The following is a 22376-nucleotide window of genomic DNA, read 5'->3' as shown; positions in this document are numbered from 1 at the left end:
TAGAAAGCAGGTGTGTGTGCGAGAGAGAGTGTGTGTGCGTGTGTGTACACAAAAGATACACTGTATGTGATTCACTGTGTCACCGTATAAAAAAGGCCACACAGTTCCAGTGTAGGGTTGTAAAACATAAACGATAAATGACTGACAGGGACAAAGTCGTGTTGGGGCCGATTCGCCGCTGTCTTTAGGTCAAGTGGAGTCCTGGGGGCCCGGTGTAATCAAAAGTGAGCTCTGCTTTTCGCAACAAAAACTCAGATTCATAATTCATACAACAAAGGGAAAACGAGAAATGCATTGTCCTCTGTTGACTGCAGTTAAACATTTTATGGTTTTAATCAATGCTTCACTTACAACGTTCATGTTTCATGTATCTAATCAAGGTGGGGTTGAGTTGATTGTTCTTCTCTACATGATTAAGAAGATTGTGCCTTTATTTAACATCATTTACGGCTTTGGGCTTCATCACTTGGGTTCTTATCCCAGAATGAGCTTTTTACATTTATATCAGGAGGTGGGTCAGCTGTACGGAGGCCCTCAATGGACAAACATCCTAAATGTCTTTTGAGTTTTGATGCTAACCAAACACTCCCTAGGTTCTCCAATGGGTGAGGGGGAAGATAAAGGGATATTCAGCTGCAACACGCCACATCACCAATACATGAGCTACATTTTATACACTGTACCTTTAGACTTCATACACTGGAATTGATTGCATACGATTTTCAGCTGCTTCTCTACTTACTCGTTGATTACCGCGCTGAAGCTGAAGCGGGAAGCTGTGTAATACACAACCTTCTGTAATCAGAGGACATGCTGGATTAACCTGTGGAGCGCACACACACCCACACACACACACACACACACACACACCTATTGGCAAAATGTAAACACAGTATAAAATATACTGTATAACAATAATAATAATAATAATAATAAATCATAAGATAACTACATAAAGACCTGTATGACTATGTGATGTTACCTAAAGGCTTTCATACTTGTCAGCGTGTACTTCACAGTACAGTGTGTACATTGGTGTGTAGTGGCTGTGCTGTTTCACATTGGTCACAGAACCTCTCTCCCTCTCTCAGCCAATCCCCAGATTCCTCTCAAAGCAACAACAACAAAAAAATGCCTGGAAATGTCATGAATTGTGTCCTTCATGATTACACGTGTTTATACTTGGGGGTAAAATGAATCCCCTATAGATGAATGATGTGAAAATGAGGGATGTGATCTGTTCCTCTGGCCTGATTGTGTATCTACTGTGGCTAATCAGACATTTTAAGGAAGTATAGAGGGTGAATAATTTCCTTTTATGCCTTCTCTGCACTGGACATTATTTTCTACTTTCATGCTTCTAGGTTGGTTAGTTGGTTAGAAGATGTGTTAATCAGCTGAGCTTGGCACCAGCGCCCCCCGAGACCCCCATGTGGAGGATAAAGCGGTAGAATTTGGATGCATAAATTGGACACATTATGTCACTCTGATCGTATATTGATTGGAGACACTTCCTTTCTCTCCTTCCTTCATCCTTGTGCCCTCCTCTTCTCTCTTAACATCCGGACATTCAGAATTGAGCCTGAACAAATCTGAAGATTTTTAATGACTCATTCCTCAGATTTGATTTGAATGTCTCCTTCTTTTCTGTCTCTATTGCTTTACCTAGCAGGGCAGCCTCTTATATCTACAAAAAGCTCATCTCCCAGGCCCCATCATAAAGTTTGAATAACAGATTTAACTGAAGCTGCAAGCTGTGCTTACGTGGTCTGAATCAGTTTTTTAAAGGTTTTAGTATCAGCATTCTGCACAACCTGTTGGAGAAAGGTCACACTGTCCTGTTGATCGTTGGCTTCACATCATAACCTTCTCCAACCAGCAGGGGGCAGGATATTAGCTATTATCAAAAATTCAGTTACAAAGACATAATTTGATAATTCTATCTGGACGAATTTTTTTACAAAAATGTATTCATTTTAAAAGGCTGTGTGTCACCGCCATTAAAGAAAATCTGCATTTTCTTTTTACTGTAAAATATATAAAATAGAAATGTCAAATCAAATTATTCACATAAATATAAGGAGCTCTAAAAATACAACACCAACTCCCCAAAAAAACACCAACAACGCACAAAAAAAGTTGTGGCTTAAGGGAAATCCTGTTGTCAAATATAAAAAGAGAACGCAATCACATCTCAACGTAGCTGATCGTGGTTGTTCATATTTTCCTCTCCTCCTGTGACAGAGGACACCACACACACACACACACACACACACACACACTGAACCGACTGGCCAACAAAGCGAGCAGCAACAGTGTGTGGTGGTGCGTCACTTCTCTGGCAGGGCCAGGTAGGTAATCACTTTGGTCTGGACCTGAACTGGTAATAGGATTGGTCTGGATCAGAAATAACAAATTTGTCAGCAGCTGTGTGGCTCCCCGGTCTCAGTGAGGCCGGGATAAGCTCCAGCGTCTGATACCCAAGCTCTCCGCCCGGCTCCATCTCTCTGTGGCCAAACCACATGGTCCAAAAAACAAATATACTTTAAAAATTAGCTATCACGCTCTCTGCCTTCTTCCCCACCCCCACCCAAAAATCTATTTATGGTTGCATTTTTGTTTTATTAGAGTAAGGACTAGATTTATAATTTCCAGATGAGATAAAATAAATATGGTTACATACATTTTTCACACTTAGTTGTCCTAAATGATCCAGTTGGACAAAATAAGGCTAATACCAAAAATAAGGTGGAGTATCTATTTTATATAGCCAAAAGCATTTTTTTGTGTTTATTCTGCACACACATACATATATATCACTGCCAATTTCAAATGTCTGGATTCAGTTTGTTTCAAAATCACAAACAGTGACTGGACAATGACAGCATGCTGGGGTAGTTTGTTGGCAAATGGCCGTGATCAAGTACTAAAGCATACACACACACACACAGACATACGGACCAGTGGCTGCCTGACTGCGTGACAACCCGTCTCTTGGCTCTGTAATAATCACAGAGTAGCAGTACAGTAAAAACACACGTGGTTTACACTACATTTCTCCTAGCATCCATATGTGTGCCCATACAGGCAAAAGCATAGCAGCACACATGCACAGCCACAAGGACTCACACCCACACACACACATACGTGCAATACATAAACACACGAAAACACAAAACCATCAGTGTGTGGGTTTCCACTTTGGGCATCAAACCACGCTCTCAAGTTTTTTGCCGTGGTTTTTCTTTCCTTCTCTTTCGTTTTTTCGAGTTTTGCCAGGGAACTTGTTCCAAACCCATATGCTGATGTTTTTACAAGACTTAGACACACGCGCGGGTGCACACACACACACACACACACACACACACACACACACATACAGGTTTTTTGCACAGTTATTCTTTTTAGGACACTCCACCGACTTCCATTCATTTGAACAGTCTAAACAATGCATTACCCATAACCTTAGAATAACCACAATTCATATTTTAGCCCCAAACCTAGCCAGTTCCTTAGAACTTAGGTTCTGTCTCATTAGGACCAGGTTTTGGTCTTCATGAGGATGACTGGTCCTGACAAGGTCAATGTTTGTGCCAGAAAACACGCACACAATCATTTTGTGCAGCATTCAAAGTGAGGACCATCATAGCCCCTTACCCTTAACCTAACCTAAACCCAATTGTAACCCTAAGCCTAAAACTCAAAAAAGACATTTTAAGGGGTGACAGAATGGGAGGACCAGCTAAAAGGACCTCACTTTCCCAAAATGTCCTCACTCCTTTAGGTTTATAAGTTTATAAAACACACACACACACAGAGAGAGAGAGAGAGAGAGAGAAATCTAGCCCTGGTTGACCTACATGGTGGCAGCAGCAGCTTGGGTGGAGCTGATGGTGAACCTGGACCATGGCCTTATGATTTAAGCTGCTGTCTTCACTGGACATGTTATAATGGAAACACCAGCATGAATATGTTAAAAGAAAGTACTTTAGTCTTCACTTTAAAAAAAATAATTCAAACATCAAGACCAGTTTTACTATATATATACATATATATATATATGTATGGTTAAAATCAAGTTGTGTTTCTCTGTGTGCACATTTCATGCAGGAATGCAAGTGTTTTCTTTGAAATATTTATTTGTATTAATTTACATGTGTACACATATTTAGAAAAGACTCAAAGATTTAAATTGTGAAATGTTCATTTTCCTATTAATAACAGTAGGGGTGATGTCATTGTATTGACAAAATAACTCACTAACCAACTCGATTAAAGATTAAAGTCTAAATGACTGGGCTAGTGAAATTGAGAAAGCTAATAATAGTGGCCTACAGTTTCCTGGAAATGTGGTGAAATGTATTTTAATGGAAAACTTCAGACATTAAGAAAAAAGATACTGCCCCTCACAGACGTTTGTGCACACAGTTTCCATGTTCTCTTTGGGAAGCAGGCCACAAGTGCCAAGCGACGAGAGGAGCCACATGCACTCACACACAGACACACACACACTATGTGGACACACACCTGTGCACACACACATACTCCTGCTATCTCATACGCACACGCCGATATGTTTTTTTTTTTGTTTCCTCAGAAATTCTGGTGTTTAATGTGGAGCCACTGATAACTTGAAGCACATTCTGAGAGACTGCACTGCCTCACTGTGTGAATGTAGGGCATGTGCATAAAGAATGCAATGCAGAAGAAGAAGTTCTAAAGAGAAAGCTTTATTACCGATATCATGCACAGATGAGATAAACAACGTTTGCCTGCAGCGCGATTCCTGACTATAACTTGCTACAACTTTTAGATTTTGTCAAGTAAAATAATCAATGATACAGTATTTCAGCTTGGTGCACCCTTGGTAAATTGGTTCGGGAATAATACACAATGCCTTATATGGACATCCTGGGAGGGGTCTGTTTATAGGTCACATTTCCAGGCTTGTCATCTTCTTATGTGTTGATGTGTCAAAGTTATGATTACTTTTCATAAAAAAAAATATCATCATATAAAAAACAGTAGTAGAGACAATTGTGCAGAAGTCACAAAAAATATCAATTTACAAACATTTAACAGTTTTTAAGAACATCATATTTTTATTTTTACACTTTTCTTTTCCTTTTGTTCATAAAAACGAGCCAAGTGAACTTTGAACAGTGACTGTGGCATATTTCACACATTATTATGATATTGCACATCATTTTAGCCTCTGTAAATATTTTTTTTTCATATTAAATAATGGGAAAAAAGCAGCCTCAATGCTCTAGGGGTTAACCTCTTAATCTCTGATGACATATGATGGACATTTCATGACTTAATACAATACATTTCTTACATGTAGACCATGTCCACATGCAGACACAAACACAAGAAGTTCTTTAAGTTCTATTAAGAGAAACCAGTGTGTGCGTGTGTATATGCAGTACAAAAACTCACAGTTTTCTTGCATACACACACACTCACACACACCATATGTTTGAACAACCGTTGCCTGGTTCATCTAGGCTGCTCTGGGTCTGGTTAGAGCCCCTGGGTGATTTGTCAGTTGGAGCCATGCAAGCCGGGAACTCCACAAAGTTTGCTTTGGGTTTCAGAGGGACACACGCTCCAGGACCCCTGAATTGCTGGCCATGGTATGCACTCGGCTTCACTCTCTGGACCTTCAACCCCTTCAATGCATGACACACGTGTATGCGCACTCCTGCAGATGGAATCATAAGCATATGAACAGAGAAGGTGTATATTTTTCAAATGTGGAAAGATTTGCACATTATACAAACACACACAGCACAGCCATTGTTCCATGCATTCCTAAACTTCTTTTAACCCTTGAACTGCTAATGAGTGGGTGACAGCGTGAGGTCAGAACCACAGCCGGTGAGTCCAACTGTTTAAATGTCTGACAAAAAAAACGATAATGTAATAAAACAAAGAGAAAAAAAGAGAAAGAGTGTATAAAGTAGTGTATAAAGAGATGAACATACTTATGGGAGATATATTCATTCATTAACTCATTCATTCATTCACTCATTGTCTACCACTTTGCTTTATCCTCCACATGAGGGTCACGAGGGCTGCTGGAGTCAATCCCAGCAGAGACAGAGCGAAAGGCGGTGTACCCCCTGGACAGGTCGCCATGCAGTCCATCGCAGGGCAAACACACAGAGACAAACAGCCATTCACTCTCACACTCACACCTACAGTCAATCCAGAGCAGGAGTCGCTGAATAACTAATCTGGTCAGCAGGAGGCCAGTGCAGTGGAAAAAAACCTGACATGAACTTAAAATATATCACGATATTCCATCGTGATGTTGCGATAATGATATTTGCGATTTGATTGGCGGGCCGCATATGGTCTGCGGGCAACAAGTGTGAGACCTCTGAGAGTCCAGTTAACCTCTGAAAGTCATTCAACTATGGCAGGAAACCAGAGAATCTGGAGAAAACCCACGTGCACACAGGGAGAACATGCAAACTCTATACAGAAAGAGCCTCGCTCAGACCGGGGTCATGAAGCCAAGTCTTTTTGCTTAATTTGGCAACAGTTCTCACCACTACTTTTGCCAGGAAATCCTCCTAAATGTTACAAACTGGATCGTTTTAAAATGAATATATAGTTCAAGAGGACAAGGCCAGAAAATATTCTCCCATGTAGAACTCCAAGGCAATTTATAGTTTTGTGTGGTCACAGTGACCTTGACCTTTGACCATCAAATTCCACTCCATGTCCATGAGTCCATGTAAATTTTTATAATTAAGTGTCTTACAGGGGTTCTTAAAACATCATGTTCATGTTCACAAAAATATTAAGTCATTGTGCCCTTGATGTTTTGACATTTTTATAAAAGTTCATTTAACCAATGATATTGTGGTGGGGATGGAAGAAGAAGTTGAATGGGAAGCTGAAAAGTACAACCCCTCTCATCCAGGCAGTTCAAGAGCACATTCGGCCCCATACTTAAACATAATATTATATATCAATGTAAATAATTCTAATGAAGATTTCTACATTCACAAAACAAACCTTTCTTGAAACCTAAATTCAGTGTGTTTGACAAGGAATTCCTATCATTCTTAAATACAATACCCTTGAAATAATGAAAATTAAAAATGTATAAAATTATTTACTTATCCAGTGATGTATGTATCTGTCCAATATGTTACTTTTACGTTTTATTCATTATTTTTATTTGTGTAAAGTTTGAATGAATATACAGTATTTAAAAAAAAAAAAAAAACCTCGGAGAATAATAAGACCGATGACTCAATTTCCCAGCAGGCACTGCGGGGCTCTCTCAGCCAATAGCCTCCTCCGTACACGGAAATGTGAAGGAAAAAGAGGGAATTTCAGTTTGTGTGACTTGCCTTGCTAAACCTGTTTTGTTGTTGTCTGAAAACGTGAAGACTGAGTGGACGTAGCTGACCTTTGCTGTGTGAAGACCGACAATAGTTTGGCGTTTTTCCTGAACGTTTCACACGTAAGTCCACGTCTGCGTTAACCGCAGCTTTAGAGTACTTGTTCTACGCACTACTCGCTAACAGCCGAAATAGCTATCAGGGATGACAAGGCTGTTATGTTTGTGTCGGTTTAACGCGTTGACAGGCATGTTCACACGGCTGTTACGTAGTGAAGTTATTCTGTGTCAAATTAAATAAAACTGATATAATATTTCTCCCAACTACATACATGTAAAGTGGAGGAAACACTGGCATCATGTGGTGTGGAGTAATTGTTGCACCTGGACGTTTCAGTGAAGGTTAGTGTGCAGAAAAGTGTGCACTTACTATCAAAAAGGGAGCAATACAAGACAGAAAGTTACAATTACTTTGATGGAATTGTATTCGTACCAATTACGGTCTAAAAATCTATTAAAAGTTAAAAGTAGCTCATTTAAAATGTACTTGGATTCTTGATTAATTGAGTACTTATTTTGTCCATAAAATGTTGATTGGTGTTTACCAAACCTGGAAAATCAGAGAACTTTTTTTAATTTTTTTAAAAAATGACCTCAAACCCATTAATTGATTATCAAAAATATGATGATTTATTTAGTAATTGATTAGTCGAATAATCGTTGTAGCCCTAACATGGATTAAAAGTTTCTTATTTACTTGTAACAGAGTGTCCTGTGTAGAACAAAAAGTATATGCAAATATAGATTCAAACAATTAAAAAAACAACAACAAAAAAACATTAACTATAGAGCTGTGTATTAATTCTATGCATTGGGTATGTATTTTGATCTAATTTCCAACAAAGATTCAGTATATCAATCAATTGAACAACTCACAGCTGAGGCAGAGGCAGTAAATTAAAGGTGTCAATTAAAAGGTCCAGAGAGAAAAGAATTCCTCATGCAAGAGTCTGTCTCCCCCTGTATTTGTCCTACTCTCATTTTTGACTCCGGTCCAAACACTAATATGAGATGTCAGCATCTGTATCCAGATCAGAACAACTTAGCTAATATTAATAAATCAATACAGTTTTATGCTTATTACACATTTTGCCCCCCTTTTCAACATTCCACCGAATAAATGAGTGGAGAAAATGTAACTGATACCCAAAGTCACTGAGCAGTTTGATGAATAAGGAAAGGAAATCATTTTATTTTGTAAACCTATAGCATTTGATTCATATAATTTTCTTGTTCATCAAATCATTTCAAGAACCCACATCTGTGTTGACTATGTTTTTGCAGTTTTTTTTGTATACATGTATGGGTTAGTGTGTTTGCATAAAAAATGCCAGAAATAAAGAATGTCAAGTTAGCTAAATTAAACTTTCTTTTATGACTATTACTGATTGAGCTCTTAATCCAGGTGTCCTTAAATATAACATACTGCAGTGTACGGAAAATCATTTTGAGAAAGTTAACTGATTTGATTATACTGAAATAACGTCAACAATCTCATAATTGGAACAGCAAACTTACCCTTACCCAAAGTCCACAAACTTAGCTTAACAAATTTTCAAGGTAATATTTGACCAGTCACATCTCATTCCTATTCCAGAATGTGTTCAGCCAACATGAGAGCTCCTGTTGAGAGTGTGTTTGTGCTTATGTACATTATTTTGGTATCATATGTAACATGTGTTTGCACTTACACCTATTGTGTGAGTGTTATGTACAGTATAAAATGCCTGTGTATATGTCGTATATGCCAATGTGTCTGTGCATGGTCGATGTTTTGGTAGGGAGTATCTGCTTATTAGGTATTCAGCATGCAAGTTCTTTTCCACTTCTGCTTTACTTAAAACGTAGTCCCCAACACATGTCAACAAGAAGCGTTTGTTCTTAATTTGGTTGGGCTTTTTTCCTCCCTGAAAATGAGTATTTATATATTCACATCAGTGAGCCATAGGGGCTTTCCAGCAGAGATGATGGCAAGGCATTAAACAAATCGTGTGTAACGAGGTGATCGTAAAACACAACCCTGTGGTGTCCCACACAGACCTGTCATTATGGCAAAAAACAACAAACACACACATACCCGCACACCATTCTCAGGCTATATGCAGACATGAAACACATCCTCACACATATACCCCCATGATATACCCCTGCACTGTCAATTTCTCAGTAGGCACTCTGGAACGTACAGAATGTCGGAAAAGGCTTTGTTGCCTACAGCTTAATGGTTTAATTGGAAGGTTGTGGTAACAAGATCTTAACATAACTAGATTAAAACATGTTGCTTCAATTTATCTTCCACTTATTGTTACTTCCACTCATTGCATTGCCCACCTTTGCTTTTGTAGACTGTGGTAAATGATGTGGGCCACACATTCATGTATTAAAGTAGAGCTTCATTGCATTGTTAGCTCATTATGTACTGGTGATGGTTGTTGTGCTTCGAAAGGTTCAGTTCTGACAGTTCTGATTTTTTTCAAAGGTATTTGTATATATTTATTTTTTTATTCAAATTATCTAAAAGTAGCCAACATGCCAAGTCATGTCTTTAGTTATTGTATGTTTTATTTCAGGAATAGGATACAAGTACATCATTTATTAATAGGTAAAACTTGATGATTGTTTAATAAGTAATACATACTTAGATGACAACCGTAACAATGGCAACAGTTGCTCTTACCACGTCAAATAGTGATCAAAATAGTTGCAGATTAATAATCCTAATCACAGCAGGCCCACCTTCTTGTAAGGATTTTCTGGATTGCAATCAGCCTTTCCCCCCAAAAACCCAACAAATCAACACAGTGTGTGTCCTTGGGGTAATAGTAGTATGGTTAACTTTATTTCCTTCCTCTTTAAACATTTGAAAAGCTAATAATTAAAGTGCTCTCTGCACTGCCTTTTGTTAATCACTCGTGGCTGTAGATATGCATCTTTGTGTATGTGCATGACAAATAGGGTTGCAAAAATGAATCGCCAACAATTTACATAAAGTGAGGACGGTTCAAATAAAAACTTTTAGTTTAGATTTAGATTTTAGCTTCTTACTTGAATACGATTATATAAAATGTTATATGTTCTGTTTTCTATGCTTTGCTATGATAGTCTATTAGACATTTAAAAGTTTCAACATTTTGATGAGCATTTTTTTGCCATGGTCTTGCATTTTATGGAACAAACATGCAATTGATTAATCAAGAAGATAATCAACAGCTTAATCAGTAATAAAAATCATAATAATAATCATTAATTGCAGCCCTTTATGACAGACAAATGTGACACACTGTCTTATAGTTATTACTGTTCAGAAACTCCACTGTACACCTTTTAAAGATGTTTTTTTTCACAAAATGTCACATTTGTTACAGTCAAACAGTGAAACTTTTTTTAAAAACATGTAGGGATGCTGATATTTTACAGTGGTATGACGTGAACATTACTCAGTTCTAACAGTAACAAACGCGCAGGTAATAAGGATACTTGTGTTTTGTTTATCTCATTCAGGTCTCCTTCTTAGCTCTTACATAACTTCACCAAGATAAGAAGAAGCCCCATGTTTCTGTGGCTGCCAGTGATCCAGCTACAGCAAAATGACTGAGCCTTTGCTAGATGTCCAGGAGAAGCAGTTCTGGCTGGAAAAAGTGATGGCATGGGGCCAAGCTGACAGTCCAGACTCTCAGAAGGACATCAGTCTGCACCTGAGAAGACTAAGCAGTTACCTCCAGCAACTGCTGACACACATCAACAACATGGTAAGCACATAACATAAGTTGAGTCTTCTACTCCCATATGCCTGTAAAGTCTATTTTAATGGTATATAAAGTGTATACAGGCTCCACACATCTTAACCAATGGAATAAATTATATAACAAACTAATTGGTTATGCTGAGCAGCCAAAAAGCCATCTGATTAATGAAGCACAGAGTTGTTTCAAATACCAGTTCAGTGCTCACACACTTGCAGATGTGCACAAGCTCACTCTTAGTCCACGCCAGGCCATGAACAGTAAGTCCAGAGTTGGTAGGCTCCTGCTAACAGAGGCCGCTCTGTGCAGAGGCTGTGTATGTCTGGCTGGCAGTGCTGCAGTGTTGAGTTAGTCAGGTAATAGCCGCAGTGGGACCTTCAGCGCTAACCTAATGTATCCCCATATCAGGTCGGCAAATTTGTGAAGGCAGCAGAGGACAGGAGGGGTGCAAAACTTTGAGATTTCAGTGCTACTGTCATGCTTCCTCCTTTCACCTCTTTCTCCTCAGGGCTCCCTCTTATAACCTCCCTTTCTCTCACATTTCTCCCTCACATAATATGCTCTTTTCCTCATGTACATAGTAGTTTTTCTTGTTAGCTTTAAAGTCATGGTGCTCTTGCAGGTTTTAATTTGTGACTGTCTTCAGTCCATGTGTTTTACTGTAACACTCTGGTTAGAATCAGTCTCAGTGTCTGTGTCTGTCTTATGTTTTAGTTTTTCTCTACTCTGGCAACTGTTCATGAACTTTTATAGACTAAAGCACTGACTGTCTATCTCTGTTAGCATTATTTGGAGTGCACGTCATACAGAGGTGTCACTGTGATAGGGATAATGATCAAAATGATAAGATATGATATAGCTTATGATATGGTTTCATTTGGCCTGACGTTGTTTTCACTGGCAGATGACTCATAAAACACAAGCTGAGAGGAGAGCCTAATTCTTGGCAGCACTTTGTATCACTTAATGACTTTATTTTCCTGTGGCTTATGCCTTGAGATGGAAATTACCCAGAGTTATTATTAATTTCAAGGTACACTTGGTTGGAAGTTTTTTTTAATCTCAGCCCTTTTAAAGCCTTTCTTAATGGAATTCTTTGACGTGTTTCATTTAGTCACAGCGCTCACTCTCTTCTGCATCGGGTTTATTGTATATTAAGCAGCTGCTTCATTTAGCATAGCGTTGCACTGAAGGGAAGGTGGACAGAATAGAATAATCTTGTCATTACTCAGGGCTTACCACCTTAACCAGTATGACATTGTCCTAATTATCTTAAATTTAATAAAAAAAAAAACTTCAGGTTTTTGTATGGATTAAACAAATGAGATATAACTGAGCCTCTGCTGGCTCCAGCCTCATATTGAAAGGACAAATATAAGAGTCGATTGTTGATCGTCTTATTTACTTCTCAAAGGGAAATAATAAAAAAAAAGCTTTTCCAAAATGTCAAACTATATTGCTGCTCTAGCTTAGCTAATGATGTACCCCTGTATCAAATGTCCTATTCAGACTAACAGTCCAAAATCCATACAGCTTTAGTTCATTATAATATATGACATTCATGACAAGTGTTTTTATTCACCTATTCTCTGATTGACTAATGACAGGGTTTTTCCATGTACATGCTTGCCATATATTGCCATTAGGGCTATTTTTTGGCAAATATTAGGTATGATACAGATCCAGATACAAGGGTGATGATATGATACATTTTGGGATACCACAAGCTAGACGTTATATTTTTTTCCCCCTCCAAATCATTTGAGAAAAGCTCTCATAGTTAAAATAACAATGTTTTATGCAGTGAAGTATTTGTCTAGTGAGAGGAGCAGGAGTCAAATGGCCAAAGGCCTGCTGCCAACACGTAAATGGAGGCTTAAATGCAACACAAAACCTCTGTTAAGAATATTTTCCAATAGATTGAAAGAGCACTTCAGAGAATCAATACCATATCATGCCATGAGGTATAGCAATATCTTAGTGTATTGATATTTTCTTACATCCCTGAATGTCATGCATCTTGTCACATTAGAAAACCTCTATGTATTTATTCATTTTTTTGTTGCTACAGTAAAAACACGGTGTTACGACACACTCGAGCGTATGTTATGTTTATGTTCTCACCATAGTAACTTCAATTTGTTGTTTGGGCTACTTTGATTGCTGCTCGGTGATGTCAGAGACAGAAGTGTTTCCTCACTGCTCTCTTTATTATTGTCTATAAACTATTGTCCCCTTTGCCTCCCTTTTCGAGAACATTCTTAGTCACTTCTGTGTAAGATGTCATTCCACTAATCAAAACAATACTTGGTCTCAAAGCTCATTATAATTAGGGATAATGTTGACAAGGCTTTGATGGTGATTTGGCCTCAGAGGTCAGTGATAATTGCTTTCTTTTGTGATGGCCTATTCCTATGGGCCTTCCTGAAGTCACAGAGAACTCTACTGTCTCTATTGTAAATGATCATTCCTTCATGAATGCATCACTTACACATAAATTGCACATATATACTCACACAGACGAAACGGATTGATAGGAAGGCTGAGTTTTGAGGGCTGCGTTCCAATCAACATCAGTTGTGTTATGGGGGATAATAATGAGCGCTTTGAAAGAGACTTGACTCGGTCCCTTACAATTATGCTTCCCATTAATGTGATCTCATCCACTTGAATGAGTCAAGTTGGACTCACTGTCTGGCTGATGCTCTTTTACAATGTATAGGCCTAAAGCTTCCATAACATTGCTTCAGTATGTCAAGACTGATTATTTCCTCATGAAAAGACCTCTATTGAGGTACATTTAAAATGGACAATGGACAGATAACTGGATCAGTAACTTAGTTGGACTAATTATGACCTCCTCTAGTGGTGATAAAATGTGTTATTGATACACACATATAAGAGTATGACAGGATTAGAGGTGTTTACTATGGCCAATGCCAATTTTTGTGCACGTTTTTGCAACATTTTAACAGTAACAAATAATTACTGAAAAAAACCTTTCCATTGCCTTTTATGTCTGAACTACAGTAAAGAAAAAAATGCAATAATTAATACTTATTAATATATATAATATAATTATGGAAAATACTAAACTTTGTTTAAAAAATTACAGAGCAGCATTTATCAAGGTTCTGAGAACAAACACATGGAAACCTACATAAACCAGCAATAATCAGCCAGTTAAATAATATTTTGCCTCTAGACAGGAGTCCATTGACAATGATGTGATTATTGGTCCAAAGAAAGAAAGTTTTGAAAGCCCAACAGAAAAGCTTTAGGTGATACTTGCAATCCCACATACCTGACATCACAACCTCCACAGTACATTCATGCAAGTGAAGCCATATTTGGTTAATAAAGTGCTTCAATTACACCTGGAGATTTTATTTTGTGGTCTGTTCTCATGAAAGCTTTTATTAACAGTCCAGCTAGCCCAGAGGCAAAATTTGTGATATGGTCTGTTAAAATAAAAACTAATATTGTACACATGCATGATTCATGGGCAAGTGTGCATAAAAGCTTGTAAAATTAAGTCATACACATCACCTTTTTTTTTTTTTGATCAAACGGATCAAACAGTTGATATGTTTTACAATATCAACTGTAGTGGTATTGTAAAACATAATTGAGTCTATGGATTTAAAGCCAGGAAAGCAGTCCGGTGGAATAGTACACCTGTGTTTTCTTGAATCAATTAATTTCACTTGAAAGTGTTTTTCTCCTGTTTAAACTGTGTGCTCGTTGCTTTTCAGTGGACAATTAAAAATTATGCCTTTTTTTCATTTATAAATAATGCCCCGCTGCCATATTGTCTCATGTTATCCTGGAACGATGAGTCTTTCAGTCACACTCTTTTGGTTTTGGTGATTTCAGTGAGCTCCCTCTGTAGCATGTCATATTTCAAATTGTTCCCAAAAGTAAGTGCAAATGTTTGCAAGCGATCCTGATCCTGTGTTTTCAAAACAGAAATGTGTTGGAGATCAGGATCAACGTTTGTTCAAAGTCCTCAAACGCACAGTCTGCATTAGGTCAAAACCATGGATATTTTAATTTGATGTGAGATGAAATGAATCACATGGTCTCATGTTGTTAACGTGCAGACGTATACACACACGCACTTAAGTCCTTCCAGTTACACCACCATAGACCAGAGCTCGGTTCTACATCTGCACTGTGTTCTGTCTACTGTATCTTTCACTTTTGACATTCTGGTGAGATTTTTGACATGACGCAAACAGCTTGGGTTCTGTAATGTTTGGTGTAGTGGTAATAGTTTGCTAGGTTAAAAGGATAAAATGGGAAATGATGAAACAGGTGAGGATGTGTTGATATGTGTAATATTTTCATTTTGTGTTCACTTTTATTTACTTGTCATGTTTTAGTTAGATTATTGCTTTATCTGTCTTGCACCTAAACAAATAAACCTCTAAAGTGTAGCAGTTTCAAAAGTGTAAGGATATTTAAGATATTATTATTAAATCCATTATCTCATATCTGTGGTTATCTCTCTTCTATCCCTCAGAGCTCCACAACAGAATCCATGAAGAGGCTGCCCTTCCTAGGCCAGTTTCTTGGCCGACTGTGCTGGAACACTTATGTTACTGCTGATGGTGAGTGTTTCTGGGCAGATTTAACAGAATTACTATGGATCAGGTCCAATGTCATGTTAGCCTCTCAGTCTGAAAGAAGGTTTTCAGAACCCCCACTAAAACAGAAGTACTAATGATAATAATGATACTGAGATCATGGTGTGTACTATGATGTCTGCAGATACAAGCAGAGGGTTGCTGTTCCAGTGTCTGTGGGGACTGTACTCACAGCATCCAAGTAATGCTTTGGAAAGAAAAGCCAACCAGTGGATACGGGTATGGAACAGATATTCTTTCTATTAACAACACTCAATGTTCATTAATAAAAGAGCAGCAGAGTAAACTTACAACGCAGACTGTATTTAAAATGAGGGTTCAAGGTTTGTCATAGGTTTATGTAACCCATGACATTTGTTGTTTTTTTTAATATATAAATCGGGCTGGAGTGCAATGGTTACCTAAATTAATACCTTGTTCACACCCTGCCTGGAGGTATTGTGTCTGTAATGTTTCTAATAAGATAAAAATATAAAATGCCATTCTTACCCCTATCTCTCTCGATAGTTTTGGTTTCATGATGTAGTATTTTTGGTACTTCTATAATGCACCTAAATGCATCCGTGTTAACTTTTTTCTTGATCAGAAACAGCTGTACAAGAAATAAAATGGAACAGTGCAGCAGCCTCATTTGCCATATGATCTCCACTCCAGTGGGGCTACAGAGACATAATTTAGGGTAGATTAAAAGGTGAAGATAAAATATTCATGAAATTAAATTGTGGTTTTAATAACAGAAATTGTAACTGAATATTCTCTGTCCTGATCCATTTGCCGTTTGTTGGTGTCTGAATGAGTTCTGGACAAACTTGACTTAGAGAAAATTAACCAACAGATCATCCTTTAACATACTTTTTTTCTGAGTGTCTTTAGGCTGAGATATTCTGTCCAATTTAACTTTAACTGTAAAATGTAAGCACGACTGTTTCACCACCTCACCAGAGAGGGATTGGGCTTGATATTATGGTTGGTTGGTCCTACTCTTTCAGTTTTTAGGGCACATACACAAAGGAGGGAAAGAGAACAGAGGGAAATCAGGATTCAGCAATTTTCAGAGGGTTCACACAGATGGTGTATGATAAACAGTGTGGGACCTTCACATTTTAGCCAGATTAACTGTGTTTGTATTCTTTTGATTAATTTCTCATCTAATAAAACATCTTGCTAATTAAAACAGGGCCTTGAAAGTAAACCTTGAATTTGCCAGATGACCCATAAAAGGGGAAGCAGAGTGCATGTGTCTGTGTTTTTATGGGCACATGTTTTTGTATGCAATCTATATTAATTTAATGTGCAGAATGTGGCTGTGATGTAGGATGAGATGGTGCAAAGATTGATGTTACATATTTGTAAAGCCTTGATTATGATTAATTATGAGATTAGTATGCCTAATCAATAATGAAAATAATAGTTGGGTGCAGCTCTGGTTTAAATCCAGCCTCTCTATTTATGCTGTGTTTTCAACAGTGTATAGAACTAGTTAATCTTTGTTTTTGTTGTTTTACTTTGGGTTCACTCGGGCCACTCCTACCAAAACTGCACACATTTTATTCTGTGTCCAAAGAGCACAAGTACAATAAACTTTCAAACCAGCCTCTCCTTTTTCTCCCTCTCTTTTCTTCCGTAGAAGCTTCCACTTCCCACTAATGACAGGAATGGCGGGAAGCACAAAAAAAACCTATTCACCACATCTCAGCCTGTCTGGAGGAGCAGGGCAGATGCATGGTTTTAGGCCAGAGATGGTGTGTGCCTCTGTGCATCTCACTGTGCTACCCTGGAATGCTGAATGCAGCCTGTTTTTGTTAGCCCCATCTCATTTGCTCCCCAACATTGTTTTGTTGCGGCTGGTGCTCAGTGGCACCTAAAATACTGTGTTTGTGTAGCTTTGTGCATTTGCTAGCATTTATTTATAAGGTTCTATAAGGATACATGTGTTTTACTGCTACTGTCAAAACCATTAGTAGCCACATGGATTTTCTTCTTAAATTCTCAAAGAGCAAAGAGTATTAAGCATTTTTTTCCGATCATGTCTTCACTTCACCCCTCCCTGCCTGCCTCTCCGTGCCACATCTGAGTGATCTCACTGTGTTTGACGAATGCTGGGTATTGCCACATAGCTACAGCAATGTTTGATAGTACTTTGCTCAACTGGTGTTTTTCTTAACATCCTGTACCAGCAAGGGGGACCACACAGTGCTGCAGTAAATGCCGTGATCTCTGAGGAGATGACAGGTGATTAGGGCATAAGAGTGTAATATTAGAGGGCCAGAGGATAGATACTTGATACTTGAATGTTTGATGTGTGTCTTTAGTGAGGGGTGAACCATTGGTATTCCTTGGGGCTGCTCTGGCTGCTTTATAGTTTTAAAACATATTTCTAAATCTTAGCTCCCAACAGCTGTTATATTAGATGCTTTTATCTGAAAATGAAACAATAACGCTTCCCTATCATTTTCTCCTTCCTCTTCTTGGGTGTCATTCCAAAGTTTGTTTAAATTTTTGTTATTCGTAAGATAAATCTATGCTGATTGACTCACACAAACTGAGAAATTAGATTAAAAATCCCCTGTTTTTATGTTTGTATATAAAACAACACATGTCCATGTGTTTATAATGCGCTCTGTCAGTGCACCAAGTTTGAGCACAATGGTTTACAGCTCCATTACTTTTACTCGGTCACCCTGCCTGTCTTCTCTTCTCATTTCCCTCATTTTATCTTTGCTGTTTTGGCCATCGGAGGCTATACTTGAGTCTTTCATTGGTTTTGAGAGAATTCAATCATGGCCTAGTAATTGTTAACAGGCAGCCATGAAAACCAACCAAAGTCTTTGCCTTGTGCATTTTTCTACATCCTATGTTTTAATTTTAGATTTATAGAGGGATAATTTCTATGGCAGCAGCATGTCAAAGCCCCCGGAGCCAGCTCAGCTGCAGTTTTCTGTGAGAGAAAGATGACTTTTGACCTAAAGTATTTGCCAGCCATCTATCCATTTGTCCTTAAATCCATTCCTTCTGGTGACCACACCCTTTTTTTCCCCCCTGCTCCAAATGCAGCCATTACTGTGCGTTCCTGTCTCTCTCCGCCATTCCTTTTAACCAACCTTTCTTCTGTCTTTTATCCCCCAGCCCCTCTGTGCCTCCTTACAAGGGTGGGATAAGTGTGATTGGTTTTGTATGTACTCAGAGTGCAGGGTTTGAGGGTGCTCAGATGGTAGTGATTGGGGTTGTTTTCTGAGACTATGTGGAGGGTAAGCATCGTAGCGTGCTGTAGGGCCTGGCCAATGAAACCACACAACTCCACCAACAGCACTGCAGCACTCATCTCCCTGGGATTTTTATTTTTTTTTTTCATAACCCTCACTGTTTTGCGACCTTGTTTTCTACACTATGCCTCCCTCAATCTCGTTCTCTCCTCATCTTGATCACAGATTCTGTTTTATCTGCAGTTTTACAGTGATTTGTCCTTTTTTTTTCTTTGTGGAGATGATGCTCTTCTGCTTTTGGTTCATCTAAGTTGTAAAAACAGATGTGTGCTGAAGATGTGAGGCCCTGGCTGTTTATGTTGGATCACACTTTCCAACTTGTATCAGTAAATCAACTTATCATGGTGAAGTAGAGATGATTGTTTAGGTTTAAATCAATCTCAAATTTAAACTTCTAGGCTTTTGTTATTTTTTTTTTGGAGTGAAAACCAGTTAAGAAAATTCTTGTCAAATGTGCACTGTATTAATCGTTAGATCAAGATGTCTAAAATCCTCCTTGTGTCATTAAATATCTTTATTTATTTAAGAAAAGATTCTTTTGAATCTTTCCCTTTTTTTGAACATTATCCAAGCACAAGTTTGTAACATTTTAACTGACAGAGTGAGTTTAGGTGTGTTCCTTCATTATGATGAGCCCTTTTCACAGATGAGAATAGCTGAGTTTATATGTCTGGTTTTATCAGTGTATGATGAGGCCCCTTCTGAAAAATGCTTGTAAAACACCAAGGCTGTCCATAACAAAGAATGTTTATTCTGAACTTGCTCATATGCTGTCCATACATTCTCATTTACTGGAATGCCTTTTCACCACTCATGCGGTTCAAATGATATGACGCCATCCGCGTCATCCTGTATTCCAGTAACTAATTAGCTTTGATGTTACTGATCTGGGGGTCTAGGCAGATTGTATTAAATCTTGTTTCCTCATACAGATATGCACATTAAATGTTAATAATTTACTGCATGATGTGTTTCTCACCCACTCACAGAATGTGTTACGTCAACTTGCCACAGAAGAAGATGATGCTGTGGCACAGGCGTTGATGAAGCATTTGGGTGTACCGTCTAAAGAGTATCATCTCAAAGTCCTGAGAAAGGTATTCTCTGTTTATTGTTGTTGATCTGCATTGTATATAATTGTGTTGACATAATGCATATTTGCATTTCAACTTTTTTAGATGGTGGCATTGCTGCAGGAAAAGGTTGGAAAGAGCTGCAGCACTCTGGGTGACATAAATCATAGGTACGGCATGATTATGTTCATAATTGATATTCTGCTAATTAGTTTCTTCACATATTAATGTATTTATATTGTACCTTTTCAAAGAATTTTAATTAACTGTCTGGTCTATGAAATTGTGACTAAAAGAACATCACATTTTCTGAAAGTCCTAAGCGATAAATATTTTGTCTTTGTCAAGAAAACATATAGATTTTCCACCCAAGATATTGTTAACTTTCTATTTCCAATCTTTCGCATCTTTGATAATAATTTGCTATATATTATTCAACATCACCTGAACATCTCTGTACAGGTGTTCATGTGACAGCATTCTTGCTACATCAGAGGCATGTGTCCCTCTGGTTACATGTCCAGAGGCGGCTCCTCTCATTGGTGTACTGCTGCAGCAGCCAGGGACTTGTGTCAAAGCAGCTCTCAGTGAAAATTTCCTGGATGCCCTGACCTCTGCCTACTCAAGGTAGGGGAACATAGAAAGACACAAGAGTAGAGTCGCGTTGAAAAGCATAATTGTCTGAAGTAATGTTTCAGTTATAGTATCTTACATTGCAGTTTATTTACAATCCATCAATGATGTTGTGGATGTTTGTGATTAGGCTATCATCAACAAGTTTCATTTAAAACTCTGAATGTAATGGAACAAAAACAATCCCTTTTATTGGCATTGTACTACCTTTTGCTAATAAGCCCACAATGCATTGCATTTTACAGATGTTACTGTACAGCTTTCAAATGATGCTTCAAATGGATATCTCATTTACTGCTCACTGTTATTGTTTCTTCATTATACAAAGAATAGTAAAGTGAGGGGAGGGACTTACAATGACCTGTTTTATTTTCTACAAAGCTGTCACCAAACATGTGATGTATAATCAAGTGTATGGATGGACTATCTCCAATGATATAAGATATGAAATCATTTGATGTCACATAAATGCATCACTACTGTTCTTTTCCAGCCATGGTTTGTTATTGGAAGAGCAGGCAGTCGTCTCTTTGTGGTGCCACAGTCTGTCCAGCCTGGAAGAGGCGGTGCTTAGTCTGCTGCAGTCTGTTCTTACCAACACAGGGTCAACACAACACAAGCTGGAGCAGCGGGTATCACAGTCACTACTGGTAGGTAGTCGGAATAATTACTGTGGAAACTTTCATCTTTAAACGCACAGTATGTCATTTCTGTCATTAGGGGGATCTTTCATTCAAAACAACAACAAAACACCTTGTTTGATGATGCCATGAACCAGCGTGGGATCATGGGAATTGTCTTTTTTATCTTGTTTGGTCCCCCTGGTGCTTTTGTGCTTTACGGGGAGAGCTTCGGCAGGAGAAGGTGCAGAAAGAGATCCATTAGAGTCAAATACACTATAAAATTAAAAGTCAATAAACTGGCTAAACAGAAGTGCAGAATATTTCTCTTTTCAATGTTTCATAGGGAGATTGACCCAGAGGCAATAGTGGGTAAAGCCGATGATGGCATTTTATGTCACCCTTGGCTAATGACCTCCATGAATAAGTATTTTGGTAGCACCTCAGAAATGTATTGTGGGATGGAATGGATGTGTTCCATATGGAGAGCTGAACTTGTGATAAGGAGAGTGCATCTGAAGTGTCTGTAAATACCTCACATGTCATCTGTGTAACTGCTGAGGCCTCATTTTATCTTCACGATCTCAGATGCAGCGAAATGTGTAGAATGTTGTGTCTTTGTACTGTGACGTTATGTGCAATTTTACTGCCGAATGATTTGGCAGCATTTCAGACTGCTGATAAATTGGCGATATATTGCTGCTGGTAAATGGGTTTGTTATGTACATAGTTTGACTCATCTGCCCTGCATTACCAATGCGCAGAGATCACTGTGCACTCCTTATGTGTTCAGCTCTAATTTGAACAGTTTTGTAAGCTGTAAAACCAAACTGTTACAATATAAGTCACGCTCATCTTGCTCTGAGAATGGACTGTTTTCATATGTACAGTTCTTTATTGACTGTTTTTGCCTGGCTAACTCACACCAATTGGCTTTGCTCTGCATGAATCTCACATCATTTGGCTAGCTCC

The 22376-nt window shown here is 38.3% G+C and overlaps 1 protein-coding gene across 2 annotated transcripts in view; it reads left to right on the top strand.

The window, feature by feature from the left end:
* Positions 1–7308: 7308 nt before the first annotated feature.
* The window catches only part of fancc (FA complementation group C), a 34484-nt gene continuing 19416 nt past the window's right edge, over positions 7309–22376 (top strand). For both annotated transcript variants that reach the window (XM_044025929.1, XM_044025930.1), the window contains exons 1-8: positions 7309–7486; positions 10925–11172; positions 15692–15779; positions 15940–16034; positions 20068–20175; positions 20257–20321; positions 20614–20778; positions 21278–21434. In XM_044025929.1, the coding sequence (XP_043881864.1) occupies positions 11011–11172; positions 15692–15779; positions 15940–16034; positions 20068–20175; positions 20257–20321; positions 20614–20778; positions 21278–21434 (840 nt within the window). In that variant the 5' untranslated portion in view covers positions 7309–7486; positions 10925–11010. The remainder of the gene's footprint in view (positions 7487–10924; positions 11173–15691; positions 15780–15939; positions 16035–20067; positions 20176–20256; positions 20322–20613; positions 20779–21277; positions 21435–22376) is intronic.

Source organism: Solea senegalensis, linkage group LG5 (genome assembly GCF_019176455.1).
Source record: "Solea senegalensis isolate Sse05_10M linkage group LG5, IFAPA_SoseM_1, whole genome shotgun sequence".
NCBI classification, from domain to species: Eukaryota; Metazoa; Chordata; class Actinopteri; order Pleuronectiformes; family Soleidae; genus Solea; species Solea senegalensis.
This window is presented reverse-complemented; position numbering and strand designations above follow the sequence as displayed.